General features: G+C 36.7%; 1 protein-coding gene across 13 annotated transcripts in view; it reads left to right on the forward strand.

Annotated features, from left to right (window-relative positions):
* Window positions 1–27,476, forward strand: part of nav1b (neuron navigator 1b) — a 66,296-nt gene that overhangs the window by 26,291 nt on the left and 12,529 nt on the right. For 3 of the 13 annotated variants that reach the window (XM_043242139.1, XM_043242149.1, XM_043242151.1), the window contains 18 exons: window positions 8,438–8,576; window positions 11,398–11,701; window positions 15,285–16,029; window positions 16,966–17,370; window positions 18,271–18,312; window positions 18,399–18,553; window positions 18,640–18,816; window positions 19,476–19,528; window positions 19,715–19,738; window positions 19,986–20,063; window positions 21,620–21,628; window positions 23,428–23,511; window positions 24,177–24,288; window positions 24,380–24,501; window positions 24,635–24,643; window positions 26,045–26,205; window positions 26,303–26,465; window positions 27,291–27,468. In XM_043242139.1, coding sequence (XP_043098074.1) covers window positions 8,438–8,576; window positions 11,398–11,701; window positions 15,285–16,029; window positions 16,966–17,370; window positions 18,271–18,312; window positions 18,399–18,553; window positions 18,640–18,816; window positions 19,476–19,528; window positions 19,715–19,738; window positions 19,986–20,063; window positions 21,620–21,628; window positions 23,428–23,511; window positions 24,177–24,288; window positions 24,380–24,501; window positions 24,635–24,643; window positions 26,045–26,205; window positions 26,303–26,465; window positions 27,291–27,468 — 2,960 coding nt within the window. The remainder of the gene's footprint in view (window positions 1–8,437; window positions 8,577–11,397; window positions 11,702–15,284; window positions 16,030–16,965; window positions 17,371–18,270; window positions 18,313–18,398; window positions 18,554–18,639; window positions 18,817–19,475; window positions 19,529–19,714; window positions 19,739–19,985; window positions 20,064–21,619; window positions 21,629–23,427; window positions 23,512–24,176; window positions 24,289–24,379; window positions 24,502–24,634; window positions 24,644–26,044; window positions 26,206–26,302; window positions 26,466–27,290; window positions 27,469–27,476) is intronic. The other 10 variants (XM_043242140.1, XM_043242150.1, XM_043242147.1 and 7 more) reach the window with 8 other exon arrangements.

Genomic DNA, 27,476 nt, shown 5'->3' on the forward strand with positions numbered 1-27,476 from the left:
TCCCAGAGTCCAATTATCGTGTCTTTAGAAGCTTGTTGCACAAGTGGCCTGATGTAGTGACGTTATGTTTATCATAATGCCAAACAACGGAAATAATTAGTTAATGCGCGGTATTTCTAGATATTATTTTACCGAAACAGCACTTGCAACGTATTTCACTTCCATAGCTTTATGTATTTTAGACCATAACAGATTGCACTGCACATTAAATATTAAAATTTGAAGGTATCGTGGGTTTAAATGCATTTATTCTGAGCTTAAAAATACATTTATAGGGCTGTAAAGATGCATCCGATTGCTATTTGCGGAAACGCGTCGTTTCCACATCATGATTATGATACGTGACCTCGGCTGAAAGAGCACGGGCCACACACAGTGTGTTTGGTGTATGTATATATCAGTGTGTGTGTGTGTGTGTGTGTGTGTAGACATGCTTGGGCACCACTGGAGCCACATGAAAGAAATGAACCATCCCAGCTCGGTTTCACCCAGTAACAGTATATCCCTGCGCTCGTGCTCACGGGGAGCTCGCGGAGTCTTCTCCCGCCGGACATCAAAGGTGAACAGAGATAAATGTGTGCAAGTCCTCCGCGCGGATCCTCTGTGAGCTCACCGATGTGGAAAAGCCATTAAGGGTCTGTCATGGAAAGTTTCTGGCTTCAGCTGCTTCAGACGCACAGCCAGGAGTTTATCTCACCGGCGTTTCAGTAGATGCGGGGTGTTGTAAATCTAAAAGCTGAGAACGCTTTCCGTGAAGCTTGTACTGTACGCATTAGAAGAGGTGTTCCCCTCGTGATGATACGTTGATTTGAGACGCTACCGTTCAGTTCTTATATAAAGTCACTAACGTTCAAACTGTTACAGTAAAAACGGTACATTTTAAACAGTAAAATTGTGCTTTTTCATTTATTTTAGTGATGCTTTTTCAGCATTCAGCATCTGTGCTCCAGTCTTCTGTGTCACATGATCCTCCGGAAGTCATTATAATACGCAGACTCGCTGCACAAATGTATAAATGTACAACTGCACTACAATAAAGTGCAACCAAAAACGTTTTTTCAGCAGTTTTTGATGATTAGAAAGTTCAAAAGCACAGCATTTGTTTGGCAGAGAATCTTCGTAGCAGTTATAAATGTCTTTACTGTCGCTTTTGATATGAATTTAATAAAAGAAAATCCTATCGGCCTCAAACTTTTAAGTGGTAGTGCGATATCCGTGTGCCGGGATTTGCAGTATGTGGTGCTCGTGCCTCGAAAATACTGTGGTATTATGCACAACAAGGTGTGCTATTATCATGGAGTGATGCATTGAATAATTATGCTGTTTTAATAGACCATAATATTGCATTATGTTATATGTTTTAGTCTAATTAGTAGGTATAAGTAATGCTGTTAACGCTTTATTGTACGGTTACACCTATTAGTCGCATACTACTGGAATATTAGACATTTATTAATGCTAAATGAACACATATTATTCTACATGTCTAATTCTACCCGCAATACCTTAATCTAAAAACTACTGCGCTAAGAAGCAAATTAAGAATTTATTGAGGGAAAAGTCATAGTTACCTATTTTAAAGTGTTACCGTAATACTATATATGGTTAGTTATGGATATATGGATGGTTTCAATGGATGTGAGTTGCATGTGTTTATATAGATATATATATATATATGGAAGGGTAGAAACGTCCTGCAGCTGGTCGTCTTCATCAGGTCCAGCAGTAACGCTCCCGCTGGACATCTGGATGTGATTAGAGCTGTCCGGGAGGTGGGAGTGTTGGACGGGGGTGTTGCCTGTGTAAGAGGGACTCCCGGTCTCGGTCGGATAGTTTCAATGGAAGCGAGCTGGATTAAGCGCGAACAAAGACGGGATGGCTGTGCGTGATTTGGCGTGACTCACCGGCGAGAGAGATCAGATCAGAGATGAACGAAGGACTCGCGCGCAGGGAGTTTCGCCCTCTGACGACACCCGCGTGTCTGAACGGGACCGCGTTCTTTTCAACGTGAGTACGTTTGAGTTTGAGGCAATTGTGAAAGAAAAAAAAGTTTGACAGCATGTTGGTTTTTTTGCGTTGAGGATTATCAAAGCGGGCACCGTTCTGTATTGTTTTCAGTACTGGATTCTGATTGGATGAGCTGTGTTCGAAGCACACACGTGTGAATGAACATTATAGAGTTCTGCATTTGCTAATTAACCAAGTTACTTTGTGGAATGATTGTTTATGTTAATATTAAAACAACAACTATAAATAAAGATATGCTTTACTGAACATCAGTGTCTAACTGATGTACACCGTGTTAATAAAATATAATATTAAGTTTTTTATATTTTCAGTTTTCATTTGAGTAGTTTTGTTCAATGATTTCTTCCTTTTTATTTTCTTATATACTTTTTTTTCGTAGTTTCTGTTCGACTTTACATTTACAGTTATATTTTGTGTCGATTTGCATTTCATTTACTTTTTATTTCATATATATTTTACTGCTACTTTTCGTTTACACTTAAGTACGTTTTTCATTTTTAAATAAGAATGAACATTTTATTTATTCAATATATTTATGCATTTTTTTTATTTAATCTGTAACCGTGTTAATCTTGTCACAGTGCATGCATCGTGTCACCTGAGAAAAATCTCTTGCAAATTCTCTTTTAAGAAGAAACAGGACAGCTCCCATTAGTTAGAGACAAACCAGAAACTGTAAAGCCAACCTGCTAGTGCATGTTCATGTTTACAGAGGTCAAGGTCAAGTCTTGAGCCGCTAATTAGGACTTTCGAAGGTCTACAAAGGCTTTTCTTCCTTTTGAAGCGTAAGGATATTTTATGAGTCAGTTTACAGTTGGAGTAGCCGCACTTGTTTGAGTCGGTCACCTGATAAACAGCCCGAGACTCGACATGCTCTTCCTCCCCGTGTATATCGTGTCACCAGTGCATTGAATCCATTTTTTTCTGCAATATGGGTGTAACTCAAAACGGTCTCAGCTGATATGAGTGCTGAACGCTGGGAGTTGTCACAAAGCCCCAGATGCTTTTCATATGGACTAAAGTTGGGAGGAGATCACAACTGCTTAAAATTTCAAGCCCGACCAAACCTCTCCACCCAAAGTCATTTCTCATTTTTCTTTTAATCACAATGACTGCAAGTGAACCAGCCAACTTGAACTGTAGCCAGAAACAACAACGCTTTAAGATCCTGTCGTCAAATATTGGTCTTGGAGTCGAATTTAGTAAACTGTGTTCTTCACAAAGACCCAAAGGAGCCGTTACTGTCCTCTATTCCTGTCCGCACTCTCACGTTTTTGAGAGCGAAACCAGTTTAAACGGAGTAGACATACTTTCTTATCACGTAGATTTTACTCAGGCTATTTAGTAGTTATCGGTTAACACGTTATACGAAAAACAAGAGCTCCTTTTTGTCCTCAAGCATCTCATTAGGAAGACTTCTGACTATCGGGGTCAAGACTAGTCCATTTTTATTTTTCATTTTTCACTTCATATACTCCAAACTGTTTTGTGCATTTGCTGAAAATAAAGCATTAATACTGGGAATAAATGGCACAGCTTACCTTGTACAAAAAATTAAGCCCATGCACTGTAAAAAAAAAAAAAAAAAAAAATTATAGTAAAATACTGCACAATATTGTTGAGCTGAAGAAAAATGGTGTTTAAACCACTTCCTGTTCGCTAGTAAATTTCACAATTACAAAGAACCGGCACATAAAATAGAAATAATGTGAAGTTTTGAAGCAAAATGACTAAGATAGTATCTTCTTGTAAAACACACCCCAATAAGTGATGTGAAATATGTGATTTATGTCAGGAAAAAATACGAATTAACTTATAAATGATGGTAAATAGACAGGGAATTAAATACTGGATTACCTTATACGAGAAAATAGAATTTATAATAAAAACATTTTATTTTTTACAGAAAATACTGCAATCTACCTACTGCGTTTTATCTACAGTTTTCAAAATAAGACAATTAATTATTTGAAATAAATATTTGATTTCTTATTAATGGAAAACAGAATTCTTTATAAAATACACGCTAAATAGAATTATGGTAATTAAATACGATCACTTCATGATCACTTCATGGAAAAGCAGTAATACACTTTGGTTCTTCAAAGTCCAAAAATATAAATTATATTTTACATTATGGCTAAAAGAGTAAAAAGACATTATCAGAATACATTCCGACAGCTTTTTATATAATAAAAAAAAGTGTTTTGTTGCATTTTCTGTGATTTAATGAACATTTATTGCATTAGTTTATTTTTGCTGTTTTGCGTCTGTGTGCAGCGTGCATCTACAGTACGTGTGATTATTGAACATGTTTTATAGATGGTTTATGATTCATCGTTTGGCTTAGTTTTACCACCTGTGTAATCGTGATGTTTATCAGCATGTATTCAAATAGATATATTACCATGAAATAATTCTCTGAAATACGTGATTATATAAGTGCACATGCATCAATGCACGCAACACTGTCCCAGTCACAGCTGCTGTTTCTTTACTGGTGTCTTGTACACCGTCGTCTTTTCCATTTCAAACTCGTACCTTTTGGGCCGTGTTTTCTCAGCGGCCGTGATGAATGATTTCCTGAGTCGTTTGGTGGTTTCCACTGAATGTTCAGATGAGATTGATGGCACCGTTGCCCGTTCTGGAGACCACAGCGGTTCCTCACGAAACGTCCCTCAGCCCGATATAGAGACAGAGAGCGTTTCCTGTTTCCTGAACGTTTTATTACTGAGAGTGAGTCTGTATGTGAACAACATCAGCTTGCGTCTGTGTGTTTGTCTCAAGGGGTATCTATATATTACAATATAATAGTGTTTATTAATATTTAAAATGAGCTTTTTTTATTCTAATTTTAGTATGTTTTAGTTTTTTTTTTATATATATATATGATCTATATATACTTATATTCTATTTTTTCATGTTGTAGTGCACATTTATAACTTCTGCAAATAAAAAAATCTTAGTTATAATGTATTATATTTAGTTAAATTTTTTTAATGATAACTGTTTTAATAGTTCCATGACTTTTTATTACTTGCGTGTATTTTTTATTTTTATTATTATTTTTAAATATATTAGCATTAAGTTATTTTTATTCTAGTTTTCATTTTAGTAATTTTAGTCAGTTAGTTGTCAAGATATAATTGTAAAATTTTCATGTTTTTCTTAATATCTAATCATTTTATTTTATTTTATTTTATTTTAACCTCACACAAGCAACCTGGTAACCGTCCAGTAACACCTCAGCGACTTCTTTGACATTTACCCAGAATTCTTTTATTACAAAACGTTTTTTCACATGGCAACCCGTTTTATTTGAATTTTAACTCATTTTAGAAATTCCATGCTTTTTAAATAATTTTCATTTTTATATTTTAACTTTCTTTTTTGTATTTTACATTATTTTTATTATTTATTATTATTTTTGATCTAGTCTTATTTTATTTTCAATATATTTTTATTTTATTTATTTCATTTCTTTTATTTCAGGTTTGTGATTTTAGTGCATCGGCTTTACTTCAAGACGGTTTTTTTGCACATTTTCTTTAGGAAATGTAAAAATCTAGTGATGGACTTGTTCTTTGGTCTTCTCGTTATGCAATATGTCAGCATAGTAATCACAATTCCCGTTCAAATCAGACTAAAACTAGCTGACACAGTCTTTGGCTGACTTTTGGCTCCCGTGTGCCACCAATACATTTCAAACGGGTGGAAAACAGAAGCTGATGTGGAAAAGAAAAGCATTAAGAAATGTCTTTACGGGAGTCGTCTCTAACTGTTGAGACATGTAGGCAAGTCCATTCTCTCCCCTCTGTGCCGCACAACCTGTAATTAGCACAAATTGCTGGCTCCTTAAGTTGTTCTTCTGAACATCAACAAGCCATTTTTGTCCTCTGATTCTTTGGCACCCATAATTCCCTTTTCCATCTCCGTAGACTCTGCTGAGTCGGAAACCGCAAAGTGCTTCAGACCCAGCGTGATGCACACCAAAAAAACTTTAAATTACTTTGCGTTTGCATTAAAGTACTATTTAAATATTAGATCACTTTAACAAAAATTTTAAAACATGTATTTATATTTATAAATGTATATTTGAAGTTTTAGTAAAGCTGATGCACTAAAACCTAAAATTTTAAAATAAATGTTTATTACTAACATCCCACGTGTGTCATGTGCTTAAAGGTTCTTCGGTGGTTCTTTAAAGCACCTTTGGTTCATATAGATAATCCAAAAGCATCTGTCATTGCATTTTCATTTAAAAATATCTCAACACTTTGATGCAAGAATTATACAATTACTAAACAAGAAAAAAAAAGGAAACTTTTTTAAAAGAATTACGTTACAATTTTAAGAGTTAAAAATGTTATTTGTTTTTCTCTACACTCCTTTTTATTCTTGTTACTTTTTACAGATGTATTTATACGAATAAAATCATTCCCATTCTGTTCTTCCTGAGAAAATTTGAACTGTTTTCTGCATCTTTTCACTTCTTATCAATACACACACACACATATATATATATATATATATATATATATATATATATATATATATATATATATATATATATATATATAAATTAAATACTCATTTGCTTTACAGTTTTTATTTTTGAATTAATTTATTTATTTATTGCATTTGTTTACATGTTTTTTTAATTATAATTTCCAGGTGCATAATTGCATACATCTTTTATTATCAGCGTTATCGTGGCTTTTATTATTTATTTACTTATATACTTTCTTATTCCTTTGGAAGTTAAACATCCATTTTTTTACTTATCAGCATTGTTTTTTTAATTATTAAATATTATATTATTATAAAAAATAATGTATAAATTATTAAATATTATTATTATCTTTTTTTCTCATTATCTTAGTCCAGTATAGTGAAATGTACATTGATTTAATCATTCAGAACAATATAATATATAATTAAGAAAATAATCATCCCAAACAGTGTTGTTGTTTTTTTTTTTATTCCACATCATTCATCATAGCAGATAGTGTAGGTATCGAAGAGCTGCTTAATGCATCACGACTTGTTGTTGTTGTTGTTGTATTTATTTCAGAATAGAAAGCACAGTGAAGTGTGGAGAGGAAAGCTGTGTTCACATACATATGCATGTTTCAGGCCTAAATCACATCTTTGTCATGCGAGACCGAAGACGAATCATTATGATCCTGGTGTGCCTTTCCCTCTTTCAGAACCGATCGACAAACCTCAAAGCCGTAGCGTTCGCCAGAAAAAAACCCATTCGTAGCTACGGCACCGATGCTTCGCCGTTCCCAAACTCGCTGACCTTAGAAACAATACAGTTATTTTGAACCTCTCCATCATTCTGTTTGCATCCACATCCCTTCCAATGGTTTTTGGGAAGGAAACGCGAGCCTGCTCCGGAGCCAGAGCTCAGTCTCTGGTCGTATGGTGAAGACATCTGTGCCTTTATGAGACCCTGCTGTCTGTTCCTGGGTCAGGTAATGGAGCAGAAAGTGACAAACGATTTCTCCCTATACCGTCTCTGTGGTCTCTCCTAGACGGAGCTGAGATGAAGCTGAGATCAAATTATGCTGCTCTGATCTTCTCCGGAGTAAAAGATTTCAGGCTTTTCTACAAAAAATAAACAAACGTTAGTGGCTTTATGTCCCACGATTACGACTTGTTTTCCCTGTAGTACTAAGAACAAACCAGAATTGTGAGATGTAAAGTTATATTTATATCATTTATAAAATGTATGATTTAAAAAAATAATAAATTCTGTGGCAAAAAAAAAAAAATAAATCTTTAAAAGAATTTAAAGAGATTTAAACTCGGAAATTCGGGAGTGAAAATTCTGAGATGTAATCTTATGATTGTTTTTTTAGGACTTGTGATATATAAACAACAGAGTTGTCAAATAAAAACATTTTGTGGCATGAAATATAATTGCAAGATTAAGCTCAGAATTCTGAGAATAAAGGTAACTTTAATTATGGGTTTAGATCTTTAGAATTAATTCAGTGGCAGAAAAAAACTCAAAAAGCAAGTTGTACACTTAAAAATGTCACAAAAATCTTTTAATTTAGCTTTATTCCCCTGGTGGAGAAAATACCAGAACTGTGAGAATTACTACTTGTATGATTTCTGATTATGAGATAAAAGCTCAGAATTATGAAATTTGAAAACGCTTTTATTTGCCGACACTGCATATAAATAAAAAGTGAGAGTAAACTCATCCATTTCTTCAGTCCAGATCGACTTACTTCAACGACCGATTCATTTGCGTCTCATTTTCATCACCCCAAAAACCTGAAAACAAACTTGATAGTAATTCCTCGGATCTGGCATGATTCAACCTTTCCTGGTTTCTTCTGAGCGTCTCTCTCTCTCTCTGTGCGTGTGTGTGTGTGTGTGTGTGTGTGTGCAGCTGGGACGAGAGCAGCTCCATCAGCAGTGGACTGAGCGATGGTTCTGATAACCTGAGCTCAGAGGAACTCAACGCCAGCTCGTCTCTCAACTCCCTCCCCACCACACCCGTCGGCTCGCGACGCAACTCCTCCGTCATGGTAAGCAGCCCAAAGACCAGCTCTGCGTGGGTCAGGGTTTTTGCGCACTGAAAGATTGCACACGTTTGGATTTAGCTAAACTTGGCATAAATATCTAGCGGAATATGCACTGCTAGGTAATGAAGAAGCAAGCAGGTTCGAGATATCATATCTTTTGCACCGAACATGATTTTAGGTTCCAGTTGGGATTACATTCAACTTTACACTCTTAAGAATAAAAGAGCGATGCCGTAGAAGAACCATTCGGTCAATAAGCATCTCTTTCTTACCTTTTTATAATCCGAAGAACCTTCTTTTACCACAAAGAATTAATTTTAACGGTTCTTCAGATGGTAAAGCTCCTTTATGAAACCGTTTACACGAAAAGGTTCTTCTATGGCATCGTGAAGCACCTTTATTATTCTATTGAATTTTATTTTTAAGAGTGTAGAATGCAGCTGCTGCAAAACAAGTCTACGGAGCAGCACACCTCACTAAGGGATAAGAAACGTTTTTCTGTGGTAGGAAAGTATCCAGGATTCAAAGTCAGTCATGTTCCTGGAGTTCCCGGGTCTGCGGTTTGTGAAATTATGCAGCGATTTGAATATGAAGCATTCTGTCCATGAGTTAGAGACTTGACTTGCTGTCGGTTGGTTTTTGTTTTGAAGAAATTCGTACTTTAATTCAGAAAGAATGCATTAAAAGAGACATTCGTTGCATTTTAAATAATTGCTTTAATATAATAAACCTTGTATTCATCAAAGAATCCTGAGAATAACAATGGATCCCCGTTTCCTCTAAAATAACACTGATAATAATCAGAAATGTTTCTCGAGCGGCATATTAGAATGATTTCCGAAGGATCATGTGACACTGAAGACTGGAGTAATGATGCTGAAAATGCAGCTTTGATCACAGGAATAAACTACATTGTACAATGCATTCAAGCAGACAACAGGTCTTTGAAATTGTAATAATATATTTTACAGCATTTTCTAGTTTGCTGTATTTTTGAACAAATAAGTGCACATAAAATAAAAAGATCCTACCATCCACAAACTAATTTGATGGATAACTAGCGATGCATTACTTTGTTCTAAAATGAAACGCGAACCAGTGCTTAAAACTAAAACCGGATGCGGACACCAAGGCGCATATTAAAATGACTTCCATATCTGTTTTTGACATTGTTTTTCGGCTCTTTCTCTGGTAAACACTGACATAAAATAACCTCCGAGGATTTGTTCAGTGTCGAGACAAGAGAGCTCAAGACGTCTTGACAGTTTCAGGCTCTGGTTTCAGCCTGTGGTTTGGTGTTTCTGCCGTCTTCGATTTAACGTGTCTCTGGTTTGGTCGTCTGCCGTTTTTCAGCGTTACACACAGAGCCCCGAAAATCTCTACGGCTGATAAAAAGCTCAATTAAACGGTTCACGGGTCTGTTTTTGTCACGCTAAGTTGTTAACGTTATAGAAGCGTCGCCGATAACGATTACAAATAATGCAACACGAGCATGTGTATCTCATTCACCCCCTGCGGTCGGAGTCAGGCCGGGAGAGCCAGCGCTCGCTTTAAAAGCCTGGCTTTGGTTTTCTTGGATGAATTAAGAGCAGCTGTTTCCCATTGGGCACGTCTTCTGCTTGTTTGAAGAGCTCGCTATCAGTTCTCCGTCAAATCAAACCTTTGTTTTCCTCGTCATTAGAGACGCAAATGTTAATTCTCATACGGGCCAAAAAGGGAACAATGTGACTCGATCGGTTTCTGTTGCTATGGTAACGTCATCATAGCATGGTTGCAATGAAATTTTGAAGATGTTCTCCGTGTGCCATCTGGTCTTTACTCCAAGGCGGCGTGAATAGAGAAATTTCATATTCTTGGCGTTGGCCCGCAACGCGACGTCCAGCGCTTTTATCCATAACTGGCATGTTATATATAATGCAAAGTTATTTCCGTTTGAGAAATGTGCTCTGTTTCTTTTAACATAGTCTTCATTATTGAAGTAAAGCTGTGTCCCTGGAAAAGGATCCAAGTGGAAATGTGTTTGTCTCTCTGTTTTGTCCTTCTCGAACGCTCATATTAGTCTTTATCTTCTACAGTCGAAACGGAGTTGGCTTTTGATTATATTTATTACTTTCTAGATAGCATAAACGCTCATATCATTCATGTGTATTTCAGTATGTTACACTGCACCTGTGTTCATTTGACTGTAACTTGAAAAAAGGGTAGATCATAAATGAGCTAAATATGCACTTTCCAAGTGGTAAAGTATAGACTAATTGTATGTAATTCATGTATGTTTCAGTGTATGAAATGCATATACTTTATTGTTTTATTCAATAAAAGGCAAATAAAATACCATTAGAAATTTTGGTTTAAGTTTTTATAAGTCATTTTCTGTTCATCAGGATTGCATTAATTTTATTAAAAATGTAATATTGTGATTTTTTTTTTTTCATATTTGAACACATTTTAAAGTTTAATACAAAATTAAATATTTAGCACCACTACTTCCACTGTTCATCATGTCTTCAGTGTCACATGATCCTTCAGAAATCATGCTGATTTGCTGCTCGAGAAACATTTATGATTATTATCAATGTTAATAAACAGTTGAGCTGCTTCATGGTTTTTGCGGAAACTGTGATGCATTCTGTTTTTCAGGATTATTTGATTAATAGAAATTTATTTGAAATGCAAACCTTTCATAGTAGCATCATAATTGTCTTCACTGTCACTTAATGCATGTTAATGTTAATTTAATGCATGTTCGCTGAATAGAAGTTATCGTTCCTTTAAAAAAAATCTCAATTTGGAACGTATTAAATGTGCTCTTCCGTGTGTTTAGTTGCGGACGGATGCGGAGAAGCGCTCTCTGGTGGAGAGTGGACTGGCGTGGTACAGCGAGGACAGCAAGTCTTTACGGAAAGCTGATGGAGTTTATGACACAGGCAGCCTGAAATCAGAGCCTTCCAGCAAGTGGAGGAAAACCCGGCTGCCGGACTGTTCTGTGCAGGACAAGACAGGGAAAGGAGAACTGAAGAAACCTCAAAGCCTCGGCCAATCTGGGAGCTTCAAAAAGGGCCGCAATCCTCCCGTGGGCGTCACCTCACCCATCACACACACTTCACAAAGTGTGCTAAAAGTTGCAGGTAATTTCTTTTATTTTAATTAGATTTTATTTTTGTTTTTTTATTTATGTTTTGTTTATTTATTTTATATTTTTGTTTTGTTTATTTATTTTATATTTTAGTTTTATTTATTTAATTTTTGTTTGTTTATTTTATATTTTGTTTTGGTATTTCATTTTATATTTTGTTTTTGTTTTATATTTATCTTGATGTTATTTACGATTTATTTGAAATTGAAGTGTTTTTATTGTTTCTTTTATTCTTTTTATTTGTTCGTTTATTTTATATTTTTGTTTTGGTATTTTATTTTATATTTTGTTTTTGTTTTATATTTATCTTGATGTTATTTACGATTTGCAATTGAAGTGTTTTTATTGTTTCTTTTATTCTTTTTATCTGTTTATTTAGTTTATGGCGCTAATATTTAGGCTTTAGCTTTGACATGAACAGACTGTATGTTTGGATTTGAATATATTTTAGACATAAATTCATTAGGGGGACCCGTTCTTGGCAGCAAAACAAAAACTTTTTGTCCTCCAAACATGCATCTTCACTTTGTCATCCAGCATGCAGCTCCAGAAGGATTATATATTAATGGTACTATATCATGAGTTGGAAATGAATCGGTTGGACAGGCTTCTTAGGTTGTTTATGTTACTGCTGTCATCCATAACCTGCTGTAAATGAAGACCATGTGCTATACAGAGTTTGGTGAAGTGTCTCTTCAGCAGATAGCAAAACGATGACTCGGGTGGAAACTTATAAAGAACCACGTGAAAACTATCAAAACTTAACTTCTTAACTTCGATAGTTCAAAGTTTCACATCATTTGTTCATCCTCATGTCAATGCACGTTAAGCTCGAATGCATGCAGTGACCAGGCCCTCAAAAAAAACCTTAAAGGAATAGTTTGCCCAAAAATTTAACCAGGCTGGTTTGTTTCGTCATTGACTTCAATGGTAGGGCGAAAAAATACTACAGAGGTCAATGGTGACCTAAAACAACCTGGTTACAAACCTAAAAATATCTTCCTTTGTGTTCAACAGAACAAAGAAATCCAAACAGGTTTCAGACTGCTTGAGGATGAGTAAATGATGACAGCTTTTTCATTTTTGAGTCAACTGTTCCTTTAAAAGTGTCATAAAAGTAGTCTTCTGAAGTCATGAGATCCAAGTCATTAGCCACAAAAAAAGAGGGGGAATCTTCATTTTTGCTGCATCTTTCAAACCTCATTAATCATGCCGGTTTAGTATTACATGAAGATGCATAAATCAGGGTGAACGGTTCCATTAACTCCTCTTCGCAATGTTTTTGGCTTTCCTCAAGTGCCTGAGTAGCAGCTTTCTTGAGAGAGAAGCCCGTCAGCGTCGATGCAGTTTACCTGCGGGCAGCCTAACCTTTCTATGCTTGATCCATAGTTTACAATGACATTTAAATGTCAGGGATCCGGCGTGCTCGGGAGAAAACCAGCAGCTCTGTGGCACCGTGCACCAATTTACTTTGTTATATCGACGTCCTGTTATAAAAGCACCTCGCAAATGGCAAAAACGTAATCATCATTAGAAGGAACAAAAAGCCTAGAGGTCACGGCTCTGAATAAGACGCTGGCGTTTTATTTCTGTTGTTTTTGGGTGACTCTCTCTCTTTAATGAAATGAATCGTTTTATGCTGCTGGGATGCATTGTTCATTAATTACAAAAGATTCTGTTTCCATTTCAAATTAATTCAGTTCTTTTGAACTTTCTATTCGTCAAAGAACATTTAAAAATGAAACGCGTCGCACGTTTTCGTTATTGATAACACAATCAGAAATGTTTCTTGCAAATCAGAGTATCAGAAAGATTTCTAAAAAATAATAATGCTGAATGATGCTAAAAATATTCAGCTTGCATCACGAAAATAAATGACAGTAAGTAGCAATATATTCAGATAGACCGTATTATTTCACAATATTTCTGATTAAATAATATGTTTAATAAGTTATCATTTTAATAATAAGTTTTCATTTTAAAAAGCACAGCAGCTTTATCATTTCCAACTTAACAAATGTGTTTTTAAAAATATTTTGCGTGAAAAGTGTGCTCATAAAGAGCGATCTCCATAATGGCGTTTTTTAACTGGAAAAATTGAAGTTATGAGCATGAATAAAATAAATCAGAGACAATAAGCAGGCATGTTTTCCAGCATGCCACGCTCAGATAATGCTCTCCGCTTGATGATAGTTTATCTGTGGGCTCTTTGAGAGCTTCTGTCATTAGTGTTCGTTCAGTGATTAAAGCTGCGTGGAATCTCGTCTATCAGTAATTAGTCCTCTAAACGTGTTCGCGCTCGCTCGTCAGGTCACATGCGCTGGTGTAGGCCGAGACGCTCTTTATCTTTGAAGTGTCTGTAATTAAATGCAGATGACTGCTTGCCCTCGTCTTCATCAGCGATGACTCACGTACTGTAGATTTGGGCCACAGAACCTTTATGGTGGCTTCAATCGGGTCCTCTCCATGACTTCATCTGAAATCATACCCCCGAGGCTTTCCTACTCACCTTTCTAATGATGCGCGTCTCACCGCACTGATTCAGCTTTGTGTGTGTGAGAGCAAATTTAGATTTACTCAGCAAGAGGTTGATGTGGTGAGCTCCCACAGAAAAGGACTGTGGTGGTACCATGGTATAGTGATAGTATCGGACGGTGAAAGCGTGGTATTTTGATGTATTGCACGAGTAACATATTGCTTTATGCTATTTTTATGTGATATTTAAAGGTACTAAAAAAAACGCAATGAGTTATGTCTTAAACATTTGGTATTTCCATCCAAGAGGAAGATTTTTTGTTCATAGCTTGCTTTTCATCTTTCATAATAATCAATGGAGTGCAAACATCCAAAGGTTTCCGGATTTTGGCTTTTTAAAAATGTATGTTTTAAAATAAAAATAGTGTTGTTAATGATAACTTTTTAATATAAGTTTTTAATAGCCTTTTCATTAAAATTTCTGTTAAGAAAAAAAAAAAAAAAAAAAAAAAAAAAAATATATATATATATATATATATATATATATATATATATATATATATATATATATAGTAGTTTTTTTGTAAAAATTCAAAAACCATAAGTAAACCAAAATATATAAATAAATGCTAATTTTACACAATAATAAATACCCAAATGCATTATAAATAATAATACAATTGCATATTAATTACAAATAAAACAGCATTTAACAGCATTTTTATTTAGAATAAATTGGATTCAGATATTCGTTTACAAAAAATGTTTATAGTTTCAGTTTACCTTTCTGGATGAGTCTAAATTATATATATATATATATATATATATATATATATATATATATATATATATATATATATATATATATATATATGTGTGTATATATATATATATATATATATATGTGTATATATATATATATATATATATATATATATATATATATATATATATTATTATTATAATAATAATAATAATAATAATAATAAGTCATACTCTTTAAACAAGGTGCACTTTCAGATCAGATGTTTTTAAAACTTTGCTTTTATTCATTTGAAAATGAAAGCTAATTTTCTCCTGTTTTCTCTTTTTCATTACAGTGTCTAAAGGAGACCCTAGGGCAGTTGATAAGGTGAAAATGTCCGTCAAGGCGACGGGTCTCCAGCGTTCTCGCTCCGACGCCGGCCGGGACAACGAGCACCGCAAGCCTCCTTCAGGTCTGGTCAAACCCTCGGCCGGAGGCTCGTTCGGTTACAAGAAACCTCTGACGACCGGAACCGCCACCGTCCTGACAGCAGGAGGCGCCACCATCACCAGCGGCTCGGCCACCGTCGGCAAGACCCCCAAGTCCTCGGGCATCCCCATCAAACCCGTCCCAGGCGGAGGAGGCCGCAAAAACAGTCTGGACGCCAGCGGCTCTGAACAGGGTTTCCTGGCCCCCAACGCTCGTGGGAGCATTCAGTACCGCAGTCTGCCGCGGCCCGCCAAATCCAGCGCTATGAGCTTAACCGGTCGCCCTTCCTCTCGCCCTGTCAGCGGCAGCATCGACGCCGGTCTCCTCACCCTCAAACCCGTACCGCCTCTGGCCAGCACCATGCCCACCAGGGGAAAAGACGGAGGCAGCTTGAAAGCGTCTAGTCGCCCGAGCACCACCGGACCCGTCAACCAGACGGACCGAGAGAAGGAGAAGGAGAGGGCCAAGGCCAAAGCCGACCTGGAGATCAGCTGCCTGAAGGCCGAGAGCCAGAGCGACAGCTGCGCGGAGACTGTGGAGAAGATGCATCGTGTGCGGAGGACGAGCACGAGCAAATACCCAGAACTGAGCTCTCCGACCAGCACGCCGAGGTACAGCCCTCTGCACCGACACACAAATCAAATCAATTCATGATTGAATTAGGTAATATTGAACAAGCTTGGAATGTTTTGGTGAAATTATGGGGAATTGTGTTTTTGAAAAGCTCAAAATATATTTTTTGCAAATCCACAAATAAGTAAATAAATTGTGTAAAATATATCTAAATTTATAAATATAAAATTGTAAATAATAAATTTAAAATATAAAAATGTCTGTTTATATATACTGTGTATATATATATATATATAATATATATATATATATATATATATACACTATTTTTTTCATTTTTGTTATACTATATAAATACACACACAGATTAAATTAATTCTATGCAATTTAATGAATTAATCATGTATTTTTTTCGTGATGGGTTTATTTTGTTAATGAATTTTAATTATATTAAGTTAATGAAAATTGGCTATTAAATGAAATGCTATTTATTAAAATTCTATATAGTAAATATATAATTATATATTGTTGATGTTCTATGTTTTTACAGAAAATATCACGCCACGATTCGTTAAATAGCTAAATATATTTTTTAATATTTTTACACCTAATGCTTCTGGTCTCTGGCATTGTAATTTAAAAATCCCGACTACCTGTGATATAGTAGCTGTACAGCACTATATATATATATAAATAAATAGGGGGTATATATAATAAAGTGTATATATAAAAATAGGCACAGGGAACATTTTTGCAGGATGTGTTTTTATTACGCAATTTATGCTACTCAATTATTTAAAACCCTTTCTGGAAATGAACATCAAGAGCTTTTGGGGTTGGTTTTATGGTTGCCAGCATGTTCTTCTTTATTTAGCTCCTTTGGATGCTCTGAAATCCCTTCAGCACTCGCTTGCAGAAGGCCTTTGAGTTCACGACGTTACTGAAGATGACGGTGTGGTGTTTGACTCTTACAGGTTGTTGAGCACTAAGTCTCTAGTTCATCCTCCCAGCCTGGCTCTCCTAGACAAGGTCAACTCCAACAGTCTGGACTCCTGTATCACCATCCATGACCTTCCTCCGAAGATCCCTCCCTACTCCAAGCTGCAGGACCTGGCGGGCTCCCGGGTTCCTCCTCGGCTCACCCCGAGCCCGGCTCCGGTGCTCCACATCGACTCTCCCAGCTGTTTCTCAGGCCAGACGCTGTCGGTCAGCAGCTCCCCAATACTCTACCCCAAGATGTCCGGCCTGCACCGCAGCATGGAGTCACTGCCGCTTCACATGAGCGTCCCCGCCAAACCGGACCTGGGAGAGCGGGATGAAGCCAGGAGCACTGGGACATGGGGCGCTGGCAGCCGGACGTCCATCACTTTGGGCGACAGGTGAGTTTGGGTCTGTTTGTTGGTTGATATTTAAATGAGGAAAGAATAAAGAATGACTGAACCTGGTTAAACAGAGCAGCATAAGTGATCACCAGCACTGTGTTTTGTACAATACTTAAAGTCAAATCAAGACTTTTTATGGACATAATTAATATTAAATAATAAATAAAATGGCAAATGTAAAGTTTTAATTCTATATAAAAAAAAAAAAAAAAAAAAAAAAAAAAAAAAAAAAAATATATATATATATATATATATATATATATATATATAGGAATAATTATTATAAAAACTAAATAAACATTAATTAAAACATTATTATTATTATTGTAGCATTTTGATTATATATTACTGATTCTCTATATCATGTTATTTCGATATTAATTATGTATTATTATTATTTGTATGTTATTTTATTGTTTAATAAAACTACTTAAATATAAATATCTTTATATTTTATATGATTAGCTAATTTTATATAATTTTAATTAAAAATTAACAAACAAATCCCTTGAACCAATTAAGCAAAAAATAAAATAATCCTCATTATTCTCAGCAATAATAATAACCTATGAATAATATTATTATTTACATTTATCATAGTAATTATTAATGATCAATTATATAGTATTGATTTGTATCATATTCTATAAATTGTATATCATTTGAATGTATTATTTTTACTGTATGATTTGTAATATAATTAGCAATATCATATCTATATATCATTTTGGTTAGGTGCCACACTACTTCATGAAATATTTGCTGTGAGAGAGTCGCCCTCTCCTGGCTCGAGAGCGACACAGCGAGACACTGAATGATTATTTAAAGAGTAATGCTACCAGTGTTAGTCTGGGGTGAGCTATTTATACTGTATGTGCTGCTCTCTACCCCTCCCAGTTTACAAACTGATAGGAACACCTTTCCCAAGAAAGGATTGAGGTACATCTATTTTATCTAAAATCGCCTAGTACAGCATCGCGGTGTAAGACGGTCCTGACCCACGCATGTGACGCTTTCTCCCGCAGTCGCTACGGCAGCGGCCAGTCGGAGGGAGAAGTGAGGGAGCGCCGTCATTCCCACACGATCACGAGCATGACGGACTCCGAGAGCCCCCCGCAGCTGCCCTCGCCGACGCACGTCACGCAGCCCTTCCTGGGAAAAACGCCGCCGACCAACGTGGGTGAGTGACGCCCGAGGCTCAGCAGAGGCTCGCGGCTGAGATCGGTCAGCTTCAGAAAGGAAGTGACGCTGTCTCTCTCTCTGCAGTGGCGCCGATCCCGAGCTCGGGCTCCGGGTCCCAGATCACACGCTCCAACAGCATCCCGGCCAACGACGTGGGCTACGAGATGTACGGCACGTCTCCTCTGGGCAGCTCTCTGTCTCTGGCCGACCGACCGAAGAGCATGATGAGATCCGGATCCTTCAGAGAGCCTGCTGAAGATGGTGAGCCACGGGTGAACCTGCTCTTACCTGCTCCTCGGTGCAACATGCATCAAATGCTTTATTCTGCAAGCGTTCGAATGCGGATAGCAACTAAACGTTTTTAATGAAGAGAGAGTTTTAATAGAAGTTTTTCAGTGTTTTACGGTTCAATAATTTGAAGCTTGATTGATCAAATTGTCACTGATAGCTCGATAGCAGCATTATTTCAGTAGTACTTATAAAAGTAGCTTTTATTTTATTTATTTATTTCATTTTCACACTTAAACTATGGCTTAAGGTGTCCTTTCTACGGTGTTTAAGTACTAAGTAATGTTAACAAACTCTCACCTTAAACATCTTCCCAGCTCATTTCAGAAAGTTAAACTTATTAATAATTATTTCGGGGTTTTTTTTAGGCTTTTCATTGGATGTTTGCAGTTCGTTTCAGCTTTATTGGTGAAAAAAGTTCTAATTAACAGCCAAAACATAAAAGAAATAATTGAAAATGAAATGAAAACATCGTTCCTAACGTTATTTTCTATAATTCATCAGGGCATGTTATTCTAATCAGCCATCAGTTATAGATGTACATCATTCAAGTCACTACCTTTATTCTTTATTATCTTTATTTTATTTAGAGGTTTATTTTTAATTGTGAAACTATGGCTCTGTTGTCTCAGTTCACGGATCTGTGCTGTCTCTGGCCTCAAATGCCTCGTCCAACTACTCGTCGGTGAGTAGAAACTGACGCAGCATGTTAACACGAAGATGCTTTCTGTATTCGAATGGATTTTGAATCCGATAAAGTCGGCTCTATATTTCCTGAAACTTCTCTTAACAACCAGCCTGTTTTCTGTTTCCTGTCCTCGCTCGCTCTTGCTTGGTCTTTCATCTCCGTTTCTTTATCACGTCCTCTAAGACTGAAGAGAGAATGCAAGGAGAGGTAGGAATTTTCTCATGACAGCTCTTCAGCTTCTCTTTATTCTTTGCTCCCTCTTTTTTTTCTGCTGTTGCTCAAGAAATAACTAAACATTCACATTCACTTTTGATAGCGACTCCTTCTGCACCGCACGTGACATAAACCACTAACTCTAGTTCTTTTTTTATGTGACGATAAATTTAATGCTTGACCTGAGTTTTGAAAAAAGCTTTTTTTTTATTAATGTTTCTAACTCGTTCTATAATGTCAGCAAATCCGGATTCTGAGGCGCGAGCTGGAGTCGTCTCAGGATAAAGTGACCAGTCTGACCAACCAGCTCTCAGCAAACGTATGTGCTCAACAACCATTATATACACAAATGCTGATTTAACAACTAGCTTGTTTTACTTTTATTGGTAATGCATTTCATCACAATTCTCAGTTGCGTATTATATGTTTATTAGTGCTGGTCAACGATTAATCACATCCAGAATATAAAAGCTTTTGTTTATATAATATATGCGTGTATGCCGTATATATTTATTATTAATATATAAAGAGATACGGTATATATTTTGAAAATATTTATATTCGTATAATTGAATGAATATATTTAATATATGAACATGTTTCTTAATGCATGCATGTTTGTTTATATATAAATAATAAATAAACACTGTACAAATACATATATTATGTGCATAAAAACTCACTTTGCTTTTAATAGTTGCCCTGCACTAATATTTATTTCATCACTTTTTTTTTAATTAATTTTATTAATATTTTTCTTCATTATTTGGTATTTAATTGTCGATCATACAGATTGCGTGTTTGTGTTATAGTAGCCATAAACAAAAGTCCTCATACTCAAATGTCCATAATATGTTGTCAGTTTTGTTTTTCACTGTCTCGTCTACGCCATCATCAGCGTTTCCACATTCTAAAACTTTTCAGTCGTCATTGTTTTTCCCAGGATTAATAATTAAATAGTGAGCGTTGCCTTGTAATGTTGATTATTGTAATCTACAATATGTGTAGTGTTTAAATACCCCTTCTCACTGCAAGTCCCCACTAACCCCAGCTGCCTTCAGCTCACCCTGCACTGATCTGCTGCTTCAACACGGCTGGCTTCAGCAATGCGCTCGCACACGAGTTTGTGTGACTCGGACGGTATTAAAGGGCGCCTCTTATGCATAATTCTCTTTTACGAGGTGGCACTGTGTGTACAGTACACAACCACCCTATAATGATAAAAATCTACTCCCCATAAATCATAAGCAATATCTCAGAACAAGCCTCGTTTGGCTCATATTATCAGTATCTAATATAAACATACAATTTTGTTCACAGACAAAACCGACTGTGTTTTTGTAAAAACGTGACATTTTAAGCATAATGATACATTAAATACTTAGTTTAGCACTCACATGTTCTGTTTACTGAATGCAATTTCAATTATTCATATAATTATTTAAAGGTGAACGAATATGAATATACAGTGGCTGGCAACTGGCGGGGAAAATAGACATTTTCAGAATGATATAATAAATGATCTGTTGGGTGTTTTGAGCAGAAACGACAAGGACCAGTTCTGGGGACACCTGAGACTTATAATACATATTGTAAAAAGGAGCAGAATAGGTGCCCTTTAAAACCACTAAACAGTACAGTGTGCTTTATAAGGGTGGAAACAAAGGTGCAAATGCACATGAAAATCATCTCCAGAGGGGCTTTAATGAAATATTTTCAATTCTGATTCTGATCCCAGTGCATATATGAATGTGTGTGTGTGGGATGGAGGGTTGTGGCCCTATAGTCCTAACAGCACTGTCCCTCTCTCCCTGGCTGATGTCCCGTCCCGGCCCCTGATGACTGACTGCTGCCTGGGGTTTCTGGCTGTTGCAGGCAGGCCAGGTTTGTTGGACTGTCACTCGCAGCCCCGTCCGTCGCTGTTGCATGTGTCCCCTGCCCTCGGTGTGGCGCTGACTGATGATGTCATTTATGTGTTGATGATGTTGATGGTGCTGTATGAGGGAAAGACGACTGCAAACGCTGACACGGTTGTAGATGTGCACTAATTTTATCTGAACAAACCCTTAGCCCAAATGGTTTAATTCTGCGTGTAACTTGTATGTAAGTCACCTAACATTTCCCCGGAAACCACCAACAGCATCCTTGAAACACAATCCCACAGCAACCACCTTAGCAACTCCTTAACAACCACCCAGAACACGACCATGTAGTACCAGCCAAGGCAGCTACTCTGAACATCCTAGGAACTGCATAGGAACGTTATAAAAATACTTTAGCGAACGCATAGCAACACTACTGTAGCAACTACTGAGAATACCGACGCCTTAGAGCAACACCCTAGCAACCACCTAAATATCATATCATCTGCCTTAGTAACTACCCAAAACACATTGGAAACCATCTGCAGTGCCATAGCGACTTCTGAACAGTTTAGCAATCGCAAAGAAACCAGATGGAATCCTCCACAACATCCTAACAACCACTTAGCCCTGGTAACCACTTAGCAACACCCTAACAACCATAACCCCCTAGAAACCCCACGGCAAATCCAATGTACCGATAAACACTGAGAACACCATAGCAACCACATATAATTGCCCTAGAAACCAAGCAGAACACCCTAGCAGCTATAAGCAATGTTATAAAAACACAAGAACACTTGAGCAAATACTTAGGAAAACACTAATCCACTAGAAACCACATTACAACGACCTGGCAACCATCCATTACACCCTAACAAACCTTTAACAATCATTTAGCAACATTCTGCAGCAACTGCCTAGCAACATTGTAATATTTAGTCAATAAAAACTTTAGCAATGACATTTAAACTTCCTGATAAGAACACACCTCTGGAAACCACCTAGCAACACACTAATAACTGCTCAGAACACATTAGTAACCACGTAGAAACACCCTGACAACCACAGAGAACACCTTAACGACCACATTGAAACCCCCTGACAACCCAACAACTGAACACAAACTTCTGGAAACCACCTAGTAGCAAACCAACAACTGAGCAGAACATCTTATCAAACGAATAGAAACATCCTGGCAACCACTGAGAACAGCTTAACAACCACACTGAAACCCCCTGGCAACCACTGATAACACACCTCTGCACACTAATATCTGCTCATATCACATCCTGTCATACACAGAGAACATTTTACCACTGAGAACGCACCTCTGGAAGCCACCTAGCAACACACAATTAACCAGTTAGGACACCTTAGCAACCACATAGAAACATCCTGGCAACCACCCACAACAGCCTGGCGTCACAGCAGTGTTTTTCTTCAGGAAATGTGCGTGTACTTGCGTGTGATGCACTAGCATGCACTGCTAGAGTCGCATTGAATAGCATGATGGATATTGTATTTTTATCAGGTTTATTCCATCATCTATTTCACACACACACACACACACACACACTCTCTCTCTCTCCTGTAGCGTGTGTGTCGTCACATGGCAACCTCATGGTTTTGTCCTTTCCAGCCTGCAGGCAGACCTCTGCTCACCCTTCATCCATCCATCCATGTCCACAGCTTTTCTCGATTCCCGTCCTCTCCCTCCGCTCTTTCCCAGTCCAGATGGAGACGCACAAGTGTGTGTGTGTTTGTGTAATGACCAGTAGTGTATGTCAGACACTAACCTGCACCTGTCTCTGTCTGCAGGCAAACCTGGTGGCGGCGTTTGAGCAGAGTCTGGCTCTCATGACGGCACGACTGCAGAGTCTCTCAGTCACTTCTGAGCAGAAGGTCAGTGTAGAGAAACATCATGCTGCATTCACATGCGATAGATATGAAAAACTATTATAACGTGTGTGTGTAAATATATAAATAAACCAGTCCAATTATTTGAACCTATTTCAATTAATGTATAAATCTAATAGGATTGAATGTATCCAAAAATGTTTTCAGCGTGAATAATCATCAGAAATGTTTCTTGAGCAGCAAATTAACATGATTTCTGAAAGATCATGTGACACTAAACACTAGGGTAATGATGCTGAAAATTCAGCTTTCTTCACAGAAATAAATTACATTTTGCAAAATATTCAAATGGACACCAGTTATTTTAAATTGTAATAATATTTCAGAAATGTTCCGTTTTTAACTGTATTTTGGATCAAATAAATGCAGCCTTTTTTTCAAAATTCAAAGCTTTTATATAACTGGTTGCATGCAAAATGACTTTTATTAGAATTTTACTTTATTTGTGAAACAATGTGAACAAGTTTGTGAAATAATGTGAATAAGTTCATCAGTAATAAGTCACAGGGATAGATAAAACTGACTGCACGAAAAGGCACTTGTGTTAGGTTTTAACAATGATGTTTTCAATGAAGTGTTTTCTTCTCACCAGTGCAATCAGATATGTTCATGTTTGAACGTTCATTTACATCCATGGCTGCTCATTTCAGGATTCTGAGCTACAGGACCTGAGGGATACCATCGAAGTCCTGAAGTCCAAGAACACAGAAGCCCAGTCACTCATTCAAGGGGCCCTCAATGTCCCCGAAATCCCACCCAAAGGTTTTTTAATATATAAGTTTATTCCTTTTCGTGGTCAAGGCTTTCCTTATGTTTAGACTGTGTGCTAAACGAGCGCTGATCTTCCCCTCAGAGCTGCAGATCGACCGGCAGAACTCGTCAGAGAGCATCTCCAGTCTGAACAGCATCACCAGTCACTCCAGCGCGGGCAGCCTGAAGGAACAAGAGGCCAAGAAGAAGAAGAAGAAGAGCTGGGTGAGGATGGGAACGCTTTTAGATGGGTGCAGGCTGCTCATCTAATATGTGTTATGTAGACGGTCTGTTTCAACGTTGCGATTAAGTATGACTGTGATCTCTTCCCTACGCTTCCCTGCTCCCTATTTTACAGGTCTACGAGGTGAGTTGCTTTCCCATCCCATCCCATCCACATCCATCTCAATGGCAGCGTATCTTTGCCATTATATTATGTGGTCAAAAACCTTTCAGGTTTAGAATTTAAAGGAGGAATTTGTGTGTAAAGGTGACATGAAAATCTGATTTTGAGCCTTAAAACCAGGTCCCCGGTGCAGCTACTAACCAAGAAAACGTGAGAAAGATCAACCTAGTAACCTAAGGGTTTTAGTAAGGCCTTTTCTGCAAGCGTAAACGGGCATGTGACATTGAAAAGGGATCTCATTATAATAATACTGTCCCTTAATCCTCAAGTTTCATTTTCAAGTTCATCACTCAGAGAACTAACATATCAGACGCTTAAACTAACGCATGATTTCAGCGCGATAAACATGAATGAATCGAAACAGATGTTTTTAGCGGGTGCAGACTGTAATGGCGCAGATCTGTTTTAAAAAGGGGCGGGGACTAGCAGCTCATTTGCATTTAAAAAGACAGGCACGAAAATCAGCGTTTTTGCTGTTTCTGCTTCCACTCAAAATAATCATTTTCAAAGTGATACGATAAATGATCAGCTAGCCGTTTTAAGCGGAAACTTCACAGACACATTCTGGGGACACCAGAGATTTATATTACATATTGTAAAAAGGGGCATAATATGTCTCCTTTAAGCAGTGTGCAATGCAATATACTGTACAATATATTAAACATGATGCTCCAGGTGTCCTATTACTCTCCTTTAACAGTTTGATATGTGCTTTGTGATTATTACTGTCACAACTAATGCCTGCGATCAGCATTTTATCTCTTTAAAGTGCAAACCTTTAATTTATGTGTTAATTAGCTATTTTTAAATTTACTATTATAGTATTTCTTAATTTTTTAATTGCCATCTGTTTGTTATACTTTTTCAGTTAATTTAATTTATCATTAATTTATTATTTTAATTTAGTAATTTTGTTATGTGCTTTTCTCACTGTTATTAGTTGCTGGGGTTTTTTATATCTATATAGGTTGGATTTATTATTATACTTATTTCATTTAACTGCCAAGGCAGTTAAGTTATTCATTTAATTTTAATATTTTATTTTATATTTTGGTTGAAAATATTTCCAGTTTTAGTTTGAGTAAACATTAACACTCCTGATAAATAGACATTAATTACATTGTGCTGCTAATGCTAGCTGAATGCTTTGCTTGGAAACTTTGAAGATTGTTGGATCATTTTAGCTAAAATTCACTGTTAAGACGTGCCATCACAAACGCATTAAATCATATATGCCTCCATTGTGTTTTGCTGTCTGCTACCATTATAAAACCAAACCATTTATAATAACACTGTGAATTCAGACTTGTTTTTAAAAGTCCCTTGATGTGAAGTAGTGTCTCGTTTCTTCTCTTAATGAAGCTGAGGAGCTCCTTCAACAAGGCCTTCAGTAAAAAGGGACCCAAAGCGCCATACGCAGATATAGAGGAGATCGCAACGCCCGTCACATCCGCCCCGTCTTCACCCAAAATCCAGCATAATATTGATAACTCCTCCGCAAAGGCCTCGACTTCAACATCAGGGTGGGAAACGCCATTGTTTATGTTCTTCACAAGATGATTCGAATTATGTAACGTCTGTCTTTCATAGCTGCGCGTTTGATGTTGTTTTTTCTTGCAGATCGTGCGAGGGCTGCGAGGAACCCGAGCAAGAAGAGAAGGTGGTGTCAGAGTTACGCTCAGAACTGTGGGAGAAGGAGCGCAAGCTGACCGACATCCGTTTAGAGGCGCTGACCTCTGCCCATCAACTGGAGCAGCTGCAGGAGGCCATGACCAACATGCAGGTGTGTGTGTGTGTGTGTGTGTGTGTGTGTGTGTGTGTGCGTGAGGTGCTGTTTACATCAACACAAATTCATGAGCAGGCTTATATTTGACTGTAAAACTGATTTCAAGCCTCAGGTTTTAAATTAAATAAACACACATTCATGTATTGGTCATTTACATGAGGGTTTTGTGTAAAAATGGGCATAAAGTAATAATTATAACGATAAAACAAATTATTTTAAATTTATATATATATATATATATATATGTGTGTGTGTGTGTGTGTGTGTGTGTATTTTTGTAATATATATTATTTTATTATATTTAAACGTATTATTATTATTATTATGTTGGCAAACTGGTTAGTTATTAATAATACAAAAAAATAAATAATTTAAGCGATCTATTATTATATACCTTTGTACAATTTAATTAATAACAACAGTAATCAAAATATTACTAAGATTCTTCTGTGTGTGTTTAAAATGATTACTATTGTTATTATTTAGGTGTACTGGTCAATATTAATATAAATAATAATTTTAAACATTTGTAATTAATTGTAATAAAATAAAATGTGCGCAATAATAATAATAATAATAATGTTACATTTGTTGTTGTATTATTAATGTTGTTGTTATCTAAATATGTATAGTTCATTAAATACTAATCATTTTTAAATATTTACAATTATGTGATGAAAATTTGTATTATTTTGCATTATTTAGGAACACTAAATAATAATGATGATGATGATAGTAATAATAATAATAATTATAGTAAAATTGACATTAAATGCGCAATACTATATTTCTTCTTAAATCTCTTAACAAATGCACTGACAGGTAACGGTGGAAAACCTGAAGGCGGAGAACGATCAGCTGAAGACGGGTGGCCCCTCCTCCAGACCTCCGAGCTCCACCTCCCAGTCCTCTGGGCTCGGTTCATTGGGCGTCTCATCACCGCGGCAATCGGTGTCGTCTTTCGGCAAAACCGGCATGGGACAAAACGAGCCTTACCCAGGTCATACA

The sequence above is a fragment of the Puntigrus tetrazona genome, chromosome 6, assembly GCF_018831695.1.
Source record: "Puntigrus tetrazona isolate hp1 chromosome 6, ASM1883169v1, whole genome shotgun sequence".
Classification (NCBI taxonomy): Eukaryota; Metazoa; Chordata; class Actinopteri; order Cypriniformes; family Cyprinidae; genus Puntigrus; species Puntigrus tetrazona.